Consider the following 14,590-nt stretch of genomic DNA (forward strand, 5'->3'; position numbering starts at 1 on the left):
GTTTCCTACAGCAGCTCTGACTGGCTACTCATCCCCAAGAGGCAGGGCAGTGGGGGAGGCCAGCCAATCAGTGGGGCTGGGAATTGCATGAAGGCTGGAACTTGTGGCATCACCCCAGACTGACTCCCGAAGGGGCCAACATTCTATTATTGCTCATGACATCACGAGAGACAGCCACCCTGCTATCGGTGTTTGTATCAGGAGCATTGCACACCATAATACATGGAAATTCTTGCACATTTCTAGAACATTCCATTGCCAGCGGAGGTCAATCCATGAACCGAATGGTAAGATAAGTACATTCCGTAGCGCAGATAAGCGCCCAAGACACTTTTTGTTATGCCAACAAGTTTCGGCTAAAATGGGTCAGCTGTGTCCAAGACTGAAGTTGAGCAAACCATGTGGTTTTTCCTATGGTACCTTCTTATAAACAGTTCATTAAGAAACTCGAGCACCTCTGGACTTTGTAGCAGGGACCGGAAATTGGGCAGTGAATGTTGCCTTTTGTCATCCCTGTGAAAACCTGCTTAAAGTATAAGACTGACAATCTCAGTTTGCTCATGCTTGTTAGAGTTTGGCAGCTAAATTCGCTGAAGATTCCATCCGCACTGAGCATGCTCCAGCCTGGGGCCGAGCAGGCCTGTCCCTGCGATTACTGCTCCCGGCTACTGTGGCCGGTGGCGTCGGTCAGAGAACTGAGAGCAGGGGGACTGACTCTCCTGTACTCTCAATGCTCCTCCCTGCCCTGGAGGAGAAGGGGGAAGCAACTTAACTGCCATGCAGAGGGGTGAGAAACAGGAGGGCTGTGGATGAGATTTGGAAGGGAAAGGGGAGTCATGCTTCCTTGGGGTACCCAGGGCTGTGAGGCAACTTGTTCCCACCAGCTCTTAGTGTGTGGACCTGCTGTGGGTCAGCTCCCAGACTGCACCAAGCACAGGCACCACAAGACCCTCCCCTCTCAGCCCACGCAGGCTCTGCTCTCCCTCCGCAGGTAAGCGACACCACCTGGATCTTCGGAGCAGGCAGCTGGAGAGTCCAGCCCCTGCCACGCTGGACACTGCCAGACCTGCTGTTCCCAAAGCAACAGCCCAACCCAGCTAACCAGCTACACCTCAGAACACGCCTCCGCTTGCACCAACACGTGCATTGGTTATAGTGCAAACAAGTTGATTGAGCAAGGCTCAGCCATGCTAGTGACAGCGAGCAGAAAGAGTGGAAGTAACAGGTTACGTACAAACCAAAGCAATAACACGCATTCTAGAGCCTTAACTTGCAGGATGCCCTCCTGTCTACCAAGGTGCTACATCCCCCAAAGCCTCTGTCCTTGTGTTTTCAACCACGATGGCTGAGTACCTCCTTTCATAAGACCAAGCCTACTCGTCTCTCTAGATGAAGCGTGCCAGGGTCTCCAGATATATCACACAAGTCCTTTTGTTCTTCAGCTGTAAACAGGGTTCCCTCCACCGCTGTTCAACACTTCCTATTAATTTCTTCTCCTGATGTCCGCAGTCCCTTTACTAGTACCTGCCTCCGGATGCTAATAGATTCCTGGTGTAAGATACACAATGGTCAGCCAGGGAGAAAAGTGCCTCTCACTTCCTGTCTGGTGGGACCTGTCTTAAGGCACGTTACCTTGGGAGACCTGCCTTTAACTACAGGGCCTTAAGACCATAACTTCCCATACATGTACGTATCTCCTCACATATGATCTGCACACACACTTTACAAAAATGATGATGATCTATGTGACACAGGCTTTCAGTAGAGACCTTACGGGACATTCTTTGGTGGACTAGTATGTACACACCAGATCCAGGGGATCCCTGTAAGCATTATGCACCCCTCTGCCCATTGGCATCGAGGTCCTGGGCTCACAGGGCACTAGGAGCAGGAGTGGAGGCACAGCCATAGAAGAAGGGAGAAGATGGGGATAAGAAGGAGAGAGGCAGGGGGAGGGGAGAGAGGGACAGGAGCTAAAGATGGGGAAAGATAGAAGTGAAGTGTGGGGAAATGGGTTAGGGAAAGAAGCGGAGGATGGAGGATGAGAGCAGTGGCTGGGGGATGAGGACAGGAGAAGGGGGAGCAAGAGGAATGGGTAGGAGACAGGGAGGAGAGCAGCAGTGGGGTGAAGACAGTCTCAGGAACTGAGGAGGGAGAATAAGAGCGGGGGGAGGGTCAGGACAGAAGAATCTGTAACCACTAGTGCACATGCCCCTCCAGAACCTGGAATTAAACCCAGGGGTCCTCTGCTGTCCGCAAATTGCCGTGAAAACCACTGGCAAAGTGTGTGACTCCATCCTCCCATCTAGTGGTAGATTTACACAGAAGTTAACAGCCTACTTCTGCTAACAGTCACTTTAGTAGCTCCAGTGGTTGGGCCTGTGGTGTGGATCTGAAGAGCTCACCCCCTGCTGATGACTGGTCTGTGTTCTGTCAACATGGTTCAGCTGAAAGCTGCCCTGGAGAACTGGATTCGATCCAGGCCTCTGCCCCAGCCTCCTTGTGCGATGCCGAGCAAGTCACTTAAACCAAAACTTTTCACAGGTGGCCACTAACCGTGTTCTCAGGGTACCCGACTTAGACAGCTAGGGTCTGATTTTCAGATGTGCTGGGCACGAACTGCAGCTGAGATCAGTGGGAGCTCTCCAGTCTGAGCATGTAAAGTGCTATGAAATGCTAAGTGCTGTGGAAAATCATGCCCTGGGCTTCTCGCATTGGGCTCCCCAAATTAATTGACGCTTGACGATTGTGACTTTAATCCCAGACACAATTTTGTCCGTACAAATTGGGGATAATGCCATCAGACATCACAGGGGCCTTGTGCAGCTCCGTGTATTAATGTTTGTAAAGAACTAAGATACTGTGAGAGCATCAGAGAGACGTCCACGAGGACACTGGTAATTCTGTATTCAGTGCCAGGCTTAGATGGCGAGCAGTAAATAGCGCATGGGGCTGAAAGATGAAGATAAAAGGAAATATTGAATAGCTGCGCATTGAGGGAGCACTGAATGAAGCAGAGGTCCTGCGGAAAGAATAGTATGTGATCATGTAATTAAAGACTGGATCATAACGCATACAGTGAATAAAGGTTGTCTGGGCAGCCTTAATTCAAGCATTTCCTAATTTTTGCGTGCTTGACACTGCATTTTGGGGGTTTTAATGATTATATATATATTATACACACACACACACATACACACACACACACACGGACCCCAATTTTATGAACATTGCTCTTCTGAATGCTTGATTACATGGACCATTTTTCTGCGGTTGAAGTCGTCATTCTGCAGTCGACTGACTTCAGTTCTTCTGCCAAAGTTCCAGTCGCTGGACAGCTTTGAAAAGACGGATGTGGTGACGAAGAAGAGATGCAGATCTCTCAAAGAAAAATCTAGCACCCAGTATACATTTGTTCCCACTGGTTATGTACACTAGCACTGAATGCCTAATACATGTACCTACTGTAAAGTTGAGATGTTCAATTTTAGGAACGCCTCTGTCCCCATGTAAGGGTGCGGACTCACCCCTGCGGCGCCTCCTGCTGGTCGTCCATGGGAATTAGCTCACCAGCCTCTGAAGTGCCCTCTGCAGGCCAGTGATCTGCCTTGCCGCTTCTGGCCCCCGTGTCCCTCCCAGGACCCTGTTGCCCTTATCTGGGGGGCTGCCCCCTGGCAGAACCCCTTTCTCTGGGTTTCCCCTCCCCAGGGAACCCCCACCCACTATCCCCACCTCGCCTCAGGATAAGGCCACTGCCAGTCACCAACTAGCCCCCTGCTCCCTGGGGCAGACTGCAGTATAGGCCACTCATCAGTGGCAAGGTTGGGTTTGGACCTGCTGCCTTGGCCTAGTCCTGGGCTGCCCTCTGCAACCCCCAGTACCCCTTGGCCTTCTCCTAGGCCGCAGCCTGGGGCTTTCCAGGCTGGAGGTGACCAGCTCCTCAGCCTGTCCCCAGCCCTGCTCCACTCAAGTACCCTGTGTCTAGCTCCCTGCAGCCAGGCCCTTCTCTCTCTACAGCCAGAGAGAGAGACTGTATGTGAGTTCCTGGCTCCCTGCCTTTATAGGGCCAGCTGAGTCTGTTTGGGACATGGCCCCAGCTGTAGCCACTTCCCCTAATCAGCTCAGCCTTCATGCTACCTGCTCCCTGGGCTATCTCAGGCCCTTCCAGGCAGGAGCAGGGGTCCACCCTGCTACACCCCAATTGGTTAATAAGCTAGGGGGTCTCCTGTACATGTGTATGTTTATGGATCAATAGATTAGATAGATATCAAAAAGTGTGTATGTATGTAAAATCTTTGAGTCTGATCTTCCACAGCCTGGTACCATGTGGGACCAATTTCACTGGCACAAAATGAGTGCAAAGTTAGGGTAAAATTCTGTGGGTCTGATTCTCCAATCAGGTAAACCGGGACTAACTCCATAGAAGTCAAGAAAGACATTGGTTTTACATCATCCTATAACTGAGAAAAGGATCAAGCCCTTGGATTTGCACCTTCCATTTTACGCCCATTTTGCACTGGCTTTGCAACCGTGTAAGTGACTGCACAAGGTGCAAGGCAGTGGCCAACCCGGCTTCTCGGTCTCCAGATGCCCTGCTGAACTAGAGCTTGATTCTGCCGCTCCGAAGTTAATGGGACAGGGCCTCAGGTATCCTAGCTGGGTCTAGTGCTCTCAACATTCATGGGGTGATGCCAGCTTAAGTCAGCTGAGGGTGTGTTGCCCACCGAGAATAGCATCAGACACTTAAGGGGAGAGGAAAGACTCCACTGGATTTAACTGGTTGGCTAAATTTTATTTCTCTATTAAACAAATCAAAGAAGCACAGCATTCTGCCATCCCATTTTTATATATTCCAGGCATGGTGTGTAAACCCTTTCTTTACAGGTATCACGGCTTTTTCAGGCCCTGATTTAGCAAATCATCCCTACTCAGCCAAGCTCTCAGGCACTTGCTTAAGTGCTTTGCTGAATTGGGATGGATTTAACCACATGCTCTGGTACTTTGCAGAATTGGGGTCTAAGAAGGCCAGTTTCAAAATGGCAAACAAGATGAGTCTAGGGTTCTGTATGTTGAATTATTCATTAGTACAGTTATTAACTTTCCATCCGAGATCTTATGTACACAACATGAAATTCGAACAGTCCTCTTTGCCAGCATCATGCTAAAGCAACTTAATCTCCTTGGTAATGGAAGTTCTATCATGAACGATTTGCACCAATTCATTTCGTGCCCAGTGAAATCTTAAAAATAAAGATTACAGTGAACATCACGGGCCTGATCATTAAAGTCAGTAAGTATCTTTCCACTGACATGATGGATTTTGGATCACTGTCAATAGATGGGAGGAATGACAGTTTATTTGAGTCCTTTAAACCATCTGGTAGTTAGCTAGCTTTTCATCTAGGCATCCCTTCTCCATCCTCTTTGCCAAGGGACTTGAACTGTGCTAGAAGGCTGGAGGTAGCGCTGGAGAGAAAATGGATTTTCCATTCCGCAGGAAATTCCCGTGTGTTGAAATTTGTTTTCTTTTGAAATTGGAATGAAAACTCACAAATTTGAAATTTTCTGGGAAACAGAAATCCCCCCAAATTTTGATATGAGAATATTTAAAAATTGTTTTGATAATGTCAGAACATCTAATTCAAAATATGAGATATAATGGGCATATATAATAAAATACTAATTTAATTATAATATAAACATCCAACCAATATGGTAAAGTCAAGGCAAAACACGCTTACCTTTTCAAGATGATTGAAATGAAAGGGGAGACAAAATCCCTCTTTTTGACTTTCTCTCATTGAAAATTTCAATGGAAAGTGACATTCCTGCAAAAGGGATAGCTCAGTGCTTTGCGAATTGGCCTGCTAAGCCCAGGGTTTTGAGTTCAATTCTTGAGGGGGCCATTTAGGGAACTGGGGTAAAAATCTGTCCGGGGACTGGTCCTGCTTTGAGCAGGGGGTTGGACTAGATGACCTCCTGAGGTCCCTTCCAACCCTGAGATTCTATGATATGAAACTGCATTTGCTGATGGGAAAATGTTTCGGTAAAATTTTTTCAACCAGTTCTAGCTGGAGCCGTCTTGGGCTGGGTAGCCCTGAGTACACTAAAGAGAGGCCCCCAAATCTTTCCTCTGCCTCACTGGACAGTGCACCTAGAAGGAATGAGATGGAACTGAGCAAGGGAAAATCTACACCTCTTTCCTTCTGTTCTGGCCACTTTGTCCCACTCAGGGAATGCAAGGAGGGGGAGTCCGGGCCAAGCTGGCCAGCTGAGAATTTCTGGCATGGGGAGCTCTCAGATCTTATGGAATGACGTAGCTAGGTTCCACCCCACCTCCCTCTCATCCCCGTTTTCCGTTGCTGTCATTTTGACCCCATTCCCTTTGTTTCTCTCTGAATATAACAGATCAGGGTCCTCAAACCTTGTCATAACCATATTTTTTTTAAAAGTTCACCATTTTGCTGGGCAGCTGTAGCCTTTTTAAAGCGTCCTTAAATGTGAATTATAAGGTCTGGTCAATCAGGAACAAAGAAAATTCAGATTTCCAAGTGTTTCAACCAGCTCCAGTGAATTGGCAGCTGGCAAAGAGGAGGTGGAATCTGCATCATGCACTCAGCCACATCTCCACAGCCCAACAGCAGGATATGTAAGAACCACAGCATGGGACCTGCTGTGACGGAGCCATCAAAGTCACCAGAATTAGAGCAGGAGCCATGTTAGGAAGATGTTTGTCACTGCACTTAGGCCCTGAGCCTGCCCCCAGTGAAGTCGGTGGGAGCAGGAGCAGATACATAACAGTCCCCGATCTTGCAATCAGAGACGGGTGGGGAGATGCATGCACCCACATTCTGCCCCAGCTTGAACTCGTGAGCCCCTCTTGCAGCAGTGGATAGAGCATTAGGCTAGGACTCAGCAGGCCTGGGTCCAGTCTCTGCCACGGCTCTGCTACGTGAGCTTGGGCTAGTTATTTCCCCTCTCTGTACCTTTGCTTTCCCATCTGTAAAATGGGTATAGTGACACCGACCTCTTTTGTAAATCGCTTTGAGATCTGACGTCGAGATTCCAACTGCATAGAGCATGCTCCCAGGCCCCCTTCAAGTCAATGGGGCTCCCTAGTGGGGACAAGGGCTTGCCTGCACTGATCAGATGCCTGGCGCAGGGACTTAGGCTACGTTGCAGTGAAGCGGTACAGACAAGGTATAAACAGAGCTCACTGTTGTTTGGGAGGCTGGGGAGATGTAAGTTTGAGGTGTTTAGGCACAGCTTCCATCAAAAAAAATCTCGATTCTCATCTTTGCTCAGTGCTTGGATACTCATATATTGATGACAGCACTTTACGCAGTGCTATTATTATGGAGAAATGTGGCCATTTCTGATTTTACTGCTGATCATTTAATGTGCTATTAAACCACCTTGCCTTCAGTTTCGCATGGATAGCGGGGTTCTGACCACATCCTGTTGTTTTCATGCGGCTCAGGGATGTTCTATAGATAGCTGGGCATTTAAAAATATCATTGCCCTGAGTGGATGATGTGACCAGTGGCCCTGCTGCTTTCTGCTTTGCTAAAGCAGAGGGCTCTTCCAGTTGGGCCAGTCTTTGGAGACCTCCCCAGCTGTGTTCTCCAGCCTCCTTCCTATCAGAGAGAATGGCCAAGCTCGTGTTTCAAAGTCTGCTTGTTCCAAAGATGTGCTGACCTTCAGCTGTTTATCTGGAGACCTTCTTAGCAACAGCTCTATTCCCAGATCTCTGTGGTTTTTGTTCTTTCTTCTTGATGGCAAAGAAGCTCCGAACAAATTCCAGTTGCGTGGCCTGCTGCAGGGTTCTTGCCACTTCCTCTGAAGCATCTGGTGCTGGCCAATGTCAGAGACAAACCCGGCTCTATCTAGTCCACTATACCCTGATTCAGTCTGGCAGCTCCCCGGTTCCTATGACATATGAGAAGGGCAGGATCTAAGGAAGGGCGAGAAGCAAGACTCCAATTGGTGGTGTGCTTAAGTATACCAAGCCCAACTCTCAAAGACCTCTCTGAGCCACCTGCCATGTTTCCCTGCCCCTCTGCAGTGGCATTGGTCAATCGGAGATGGTAATGCCAAATTCCAAGGTCATAAAATGCCATCTCTGCCAGTTGCCTGCAGCAATTTTGCCAGCACAGGGAACTGTTGAGCGCCAGCCACATACTGGTAAGTTTCTACCTTATTCTATCCAGGTGCCTTATACCCTGCCCATTGGCTTAGCTGCTGAAGGTCTTGGTGTTGTGAATGCAGACAGCTTGGAAAGGTTCCATCACTTGTTGTTTCCTGGTATGACCCCGGGTGGGAAGAATTGGAGAGTCACATGATATGTTACTGGGAAGGGGTGTCTGCGCCACACTGGCCAGTAAGGGGTTAATAGAGTGCTAGGGAGGCTGAGTGAAAAGCAGCCAATAGGAGAGGGGATGTGAGGAGCAGCCAATCAGGGCCCAGCAGACCCATATAAAAAGAACCTCAGGGCAGAGTAAGGTCAGTAGCTGCCTAGAGCTTGAGGATGTACTTGGAGTAGGCTGCAGGCAGAGACCTGGGGAGAAAAGAAGGAGCTCTAGATGGGTTGCCAAGACTGAGGGTGCTGTGGCCATGGGGAAGTGGTCCAGGGAAATGCAGTGATAGTAGAGGCAAAGGAACACAGTAAGTGACTGCAGTTTGGAGGGTCCTGGGGCTGGGACCTGGAGCAGTGTGTGGGCCTGGGTCCCCCTCTCCCACACAGACCACTGTAGAAGTGGTAGGACTCCGGACTGCAGTCACCACTGGACTAGGAGCTAAACCACCCTGGAAGCGGGGAACACAGATAGCGACACGGCTACAGGGCTGAGTCACAAAGAGGACACTGCGTTTCCTGTGGCTGCAAGAGGGGCTGCAGGCGAACTTCAGAGATGAAGTGATGGGGTTCAAGACTGCAGATGAGGGCGTTGGCCTCGAGCTAACCCCCAGAGCAACCAGGAGGAGGTGCTGGAATGGCGGTGAGTGACATGCCCCATTCACTTACACAAAATATTATTGGACTAGCTCCTGGAGACCCCAAATGAGATCAGGACCCCATTTTGCTGTACAAAGAGGGCTGATTCTAAGGGCGGACCAGCAGGGCGGTCACTCAGGGTGCCAACTTCCAGGGGGCATGGTATTGCTGTTTCACTCTGCTTTTTTCCCTCATTCTGTCTTGCTCTGATTAGCCAGCTGTGTTTGGAGGACAGGGTGCTTCAAAACTCTTTCCGCCCTGGCTGACAAAATGGCTAGGCTGCTCCTGTGTACAAGCACATAATAAGAGAGAGTTCCTGCCCCAGGCAGCTTGCAATGTAAGTAGACCAGACAAAGGATTGGGGAGGTGAGATGGGGCAGACAGGGAAGGGGCTGGGACTTGCCAAGTCACACCAAATCAGTGGCAGAGCTGGGAATAGAGCTCTGGTGTGTGGAGCCTGTACCCAACCCATGGCCTCTCACATCACTTAAGTGACAAATTCTTAAAACATAAGGCTCTACACCAGGGGTAGGCAACCTATGGCACGCGTGCTGAAGGCGGCAGGCGAGCTGATTTTCAGTGGCACTCACACTGCCTGGGTCCTGGCCACCCATCCAGGGGGGCTCTGCATTTTAATTTAATTTTAAATGAAGCTTCTTAAACATTTTAAAAACCTTATTTACTTTACATACAACAATGGTTTAGTTATATATTATAGACTTATAGAAAGAGACCTTCTAAAAACGTTAAAATGTATGACTGGCACGCGAAACCTTAAATTAGAGTGAATAAATGAAGACTCGGCACAGCACTTCTGAAAGGTTGCAGACCCCTGCCCTACACATTTGAGAAAGTATGGGCACCTCTGAGACTAATGGAGCCCAGAGTAACATAAGAAGGAACTTTTCTTGTCTCTTCCTCCTCCGGCTCACCTTCTGTCCTCTGGGTTGACTGAGTGGATTAACTTGTTCTTTGAGACGCTTTGCAGAAGTGTTCAGAGTGCCTTCTCTCCTCAGCGGTTTGCATGGTATTGGGGAGAGGGGAATAGTTCTGCCTTTTTAAAAAGATGCATTGAATAAAACACTTTCAAATACAGAAATAAAGGGTGTAGAAGCAACATCACACCCAGTAGCAGGAGACACAATAACTACACTTAGTACTTACACAGTACTTTTCATCCATAGATCTCAAAGTGCTTCACAAAGGAGGTAGGTGTAATTAACCCCCCTTTACAGATGGGGAAACTGAGGCACAGCGGAGCCAACTTACTCAAGATCACACCACAGCAGAATCAGGAGTAGAACTTGTCCTGCCTCCCTGTAGGAGGGGGCGGGACTTCCTAGACCCTCCCTCTCAGGTCCCACTGTCTGTTATTTACCTGCTGTACTCCCCCAGTGGCTGCCCCAGGGCAATTGCACCCTGGCAGAGGGCTGGTTCTTCTTCCTCCCTTCTCCTTGCGAGGGAGGAGAGTCTGGTTGGAACAGGGGTCAGCCTCTCAGACAGGGCTTTATGGGCTAAGTCTCTCAAAGTCTATTGCCCCAGCGTAGGGTTTACCTCCTACCCCTCTTCCTGGGCGTGTTGCTTGGCTGTCAGCTGGGGCACCTCTGGAAGCTCTGTGCCCCACAGCTGTCTCCTCAACCGGCCTGCCTGTTAGTAGCAGTCTCTGCCTGGAGCAGCCTTCTGCCTGCTCACCAGCCCTGCCTATGGTAAGCTCCCCTTCTCCTCCAGCCTGAACAAGCTTACAGGTTTTGCGCAGCACAGACCCAGAGGAGCTGGCTAGCCTGCTCCAGGCCAGTGTCTCCAGGGCTGTCCCTTCACACTCTATCCACTGGCCCTCGCTGCCTTTGGTTTCTTGGTTTCAGCGAGACCAGAATGAGAGCATCACTACCTCTGCAACAAGAAGAATTCTGGCAATTGTTCTCGGATGGTTCCTCCCCATTTTGCTGGTGGCCATGATGTTGCTTCCACTTCTGTTGTCCCTGAATAATAAGCAATACACCAGAAGCCCCAAGCTGGGATCACAGCCCCAGTGTGCTCGGTGCAGTACAAACGTAACGAAAAGATGGTGCCTGCCCCCCAAAATTAAATGATTTAAGGATAAGCAACAATAGGTAGATACAACACAGATCAGGTCCTGGAAGTGTTCGGTTCCTGGTAGCAGTGATAGTCCCTGTCTAGGTACCTGCTTAAATTGTGTGACTCATGCCTCCTAGTCATGGAGTTTCAGGTCAGAGGAGACTCTCCCTAGGAGACTTGTCTGACCTCCTGTATATCAGAGGCCACCAACACCACCCTGTAGCCATGAAACCCAACAACTGGAATTAGAGCAGGAATCTAGACTCTTATAGGCCACAGTGACAGAAAGAAACCGGGTTCCACTAAGCAGCTGATAGGATGTTGATGGAAAGCCAGGGCATCGAATCTGGAGTGGGGATTTCAAGGAGGAACAAAACGGGGTTTGTTTTTGCTTTTTAAAAATAGTTTAAATGCCCCCCTAGCTGTCCTACAGCAAGTACGGGGCTTGCATGCCCTAAGCCGGCAGGTCTCCTTGGGCCTCCCCTGACGGCATGCTGTAGACTCCCCGATCACTGGGATTCGCTTTGCCCCCAGAAAAAGTAAAGCTTATCAAATGCAGACAGCGCCTTGAGGCAGGACCCAGAGGGGCAGATCCCAGCGAGAGGCGCCAGTGCACCCGCAAAACAACCTGCAGAGAGCGCCTGGTTTTCAGTTCCGCAGCGGCGCACCCGGATTAATCCCCTCTCCCCCTTTCAGCGGAGTGACTCCAGGTTCACACCGAAATCAGCACCAGGGCTGGAGGGAGCTGCGCCAGCCGAGCCGGGGAGTGAGGAACCTCAGAAGTGCTGGGGACAAACCCTTATGTTGTGTTCCGGCAAAACCCGGACCCCCCAGCGCCTCTGACCTTGCCTGGGGCTCTGAGACCCCTGTGCCCATGGCAGGGCTAGGGCCCGTCTCCCAGGCCCCTCTTCTGCTTGTCCCCGCGTCCTGCCCCAACAGGGGCCATGGCTCTGCTGACTGGGGGCTGCAGGGGGCCCCTTCCCCGTGGCATCGCCCCTACTGGGGGGGGGGGCGGCTCCCTCTTTTTACCCTTCAGCCGTTCCCTGGGGGAGGGGAGCCTTCTCCTTGGCTGCTCCCCCCCCCCATCCCCCCGGGGCGTGCGAGCTGCTGGACGCCGGGCTGTGTGTGGACGCTCGCCGCGGGGCAGGGGCAGGGCCCAGGGCTTTGCCCGGGCTGGCGCCGCTCGCTCCTGGCCCCGCACCGCCGCTCTCTCCCGACGTCTCTGAGAGACACGCGGCTCCTCCAGTGGCAGCTCCCGCCTGGGGACTGACAGCCGGGCCCCGCGTACGGAAAGGCCGGGGTGGGGCCGGGGGCCCGCCGCTGCCATTGCCGCCCGTGGAGGTCCCCTGCCGCAACCCCCCCGCAGCTCCCTTGCAAACTCCCCTCCCCCCGCAGCCCCCTTGCAACCCCGCACCCCCCGCAGCCCCCTTGCAACCTCGCAGCTCCCTTGCAAACTCCCCTCCCCTCGCAGCTCCCTTGCAACCCCCCCCGCAGTTCCCTTGCAACCTCCTCCCCGCAGCCCCCTTGCAACCTCGCAGCTCCCTTGCAACCCCCCCGCAGCCCCTTTGCAACTCCCCCCCCGCAGCTCCCTTGCAACCCCCCCGCAGCAGGAGCGCTGCGAACCTCTTGCCCGCCCCCCGCCCAGGTGCCGGCTGGGCGGGGGCGGGCGGCCAGTGTGTGTGTGTGGGGGGGGGGGGGGGCGCAGCGAGGCTGGAGATGCCGCCCTAGCCGCGGCAGGGGGAGGAGGAAGCCGCCAGGTCCCTCCTAGCCGAGTGGAAGGAGGGATGGTCCGGAAATCCCGTGATAAAAAGAGGGAGCGGGGCGAGCGGGAAGCTCTCGGCTCGGCTCGGCTCCAACTTCAGGGGACCGCTCCGGCCCGCGCCTCGCTGCGGCTGCCCCATGGACCCGGCCGGCGGGAGCTGCAGGCTGAGCTGCTAGGGCGGGCGCCGAGCCCCCGCTGCGGACCCGGAGGGGCAGGTACGTGTCCCCCCCCCACCTGGCCCCGGGGCGCTGTCCGCCGCCGCCGGGTGCTGAACCGGGCCGGGCTGCAGGGACCCGCCGCGGGCCGGGACCCGCCTCTGCACCGGGGGCCCCCGCGGCCCCTCCCCGGGCCGAGCAGCGTCGCTCGTGGCTGGGGGGCAGCGGCAGGTTTCGGGGGGGGGGGGACCCGATACCGCCCCTGGCAGAAGTTTGCGGGGGGGGGGGGGGGAGAGACACACGCGGAGCCGGCAGCAGCCGGAGCCGGCGGCCCCTCTCCATCGTGCCCCCCGCGAAAGGCTCCGAGCCCGGGCGGTGCAGAGCGCGGCCGGTTAGCCGAGCCCGCCGGCCCCGGGGCTGCAGTGCCCGCCGCGGGGAGCGCCCCGCTGTCGGAGGGTGACACGCCGCTTCCCCCGCCCGGGCAGGCGCCGGAGTTCAGCGGGCTGGGGGGGTGAGGGGGGGTGCGGAGCACACACGCCATGGGGGGGCATTGACAAAGCCGCCAAGCCGGGACCCCGAGCGCCCCGGGGCGCTGCATTCACCGCGGGGGCAGCTCCCCCCAGCCCCTGCCCCGAGCTCCCGCCTGTGCGTCTTGCACCAAACCCAGCGGCGGCTGCTCCCGGGGGCGCTCCCTGGCATGGGTCGGGGTCACTGGCCGGGGCCAGCTCCCGGGGCCTCTGAGCCCTGCAGCCCCGGTGCCTGGCGCGGGACTGCCCGGCTCCGAGTCGGACTCTGCCGCCGGCACCAGCCGCTGCCAAAGCGGAGCCGGTTCACCTTCAAACGTCCCCGCGGCGCTGCTCTCTGCCGAGCCCGCGCTCCGGCAAAGCCCGCCGCCGCCAGCAAAGTTGTACAGCCCCGGGCGGGGGGCTGCAGGGGGACCCCGCCAAACAGCCCCCCGGGGAGGAACCGGGGCGGTGCAGCGCCGTCCGGGTGAGCTGTCCTGTCTGTGCGTGGCGTGCGGCCAACAGAGGCGGATGCTGGTGTGCTTGCATCCTGGGAATGCGTGCTACTCTGTGTAAGGGGATCACACACACACACACACACACACACACACACACACACACACGATCACACTGCGCAATGAGGATGGACTCACTGTAGTGTCAAGAAACTTCCACTGTCCTGGAAGCAATTGACAGCAAGCTCTCCTGGAAGGGCTCCTCCGTGGACACACACACACACACACACACACACGCTCCGGCTCTCTGTCCTCTAGACCGACCTTTGTTTTGTCTTGTTTTTGGGGGGTGTCCCTCGCAGGCTGCGACCCGAGGACTCCTTTCCGTTCAACTTGCATGTGAGATCTGCCCGAGCGAGAAGGAATCTAAAGCCATCACCATGGATTTTGTTATGAAACAAGCTTTAGGAGGTAAGTGGGGTTTGGGCAGTTGATGCTTTGGGGCGTGTGCCGGACAGTGACACGGGTCCCCCTCTCTGTAGCGCATCCCCCCCATCCAGGAGTAAAATTTTATCTTTAAAATCCCACTGGAGAATCCATTGGAGAAGCCCCAGGCAGTGGTGGCGACAGTGGTGCTGACACTAGGA

At 53.6% G+C, this 14,590-nt stretch overlaps 1 protein-coding gene across 2 annotated transcripts in view; it reads left to right on the forward strand.

Annotated features, from left to right (window-relative positions):
* The first annotated feature begins 12,898 nt into the window (after positions 1-12,898).
* Positions 12,899-14,590, forward strand: part of CPLX1 (complexin 1) — a 201,228-nt gene continuing 199,536 nt past the window's right edge. The window contains exons 1-2 of one of the 2 annotated variants that reach the window (XM_034773714.1): positions 12,899-13,045; positions 14,306-14,414. In XM_034773714.1, the coding sequence (XP_034629605.1) occupies positions 14,384-14,414 (31 nt within the window). In that variant the 5' untranslated portion in view covers positions 12,899-13,045; positions 14,306-14,383. Of the gene's footprint in view, positions 13,046-14,092; positions 14,415-14,590 lie in introns of those variants that run through there. The other variant, XM_034773715.1, reaches the window with a different exon arrangement.

This window comes from Trachemys scripta, chromosome 6, assembly GCF_013100865.1.
Source record: "Trachemys scripta elegans isolate TJP31775 chromosome 6, CAS_Tse_1.0, whole genome shotgun sequence".
Taxonomy (NCBI): domain Eukaryota; kingdom Metazoa; phylum Chordata; order Testudines; family Emydidae; genus Trachemys; species Trachemys scripta.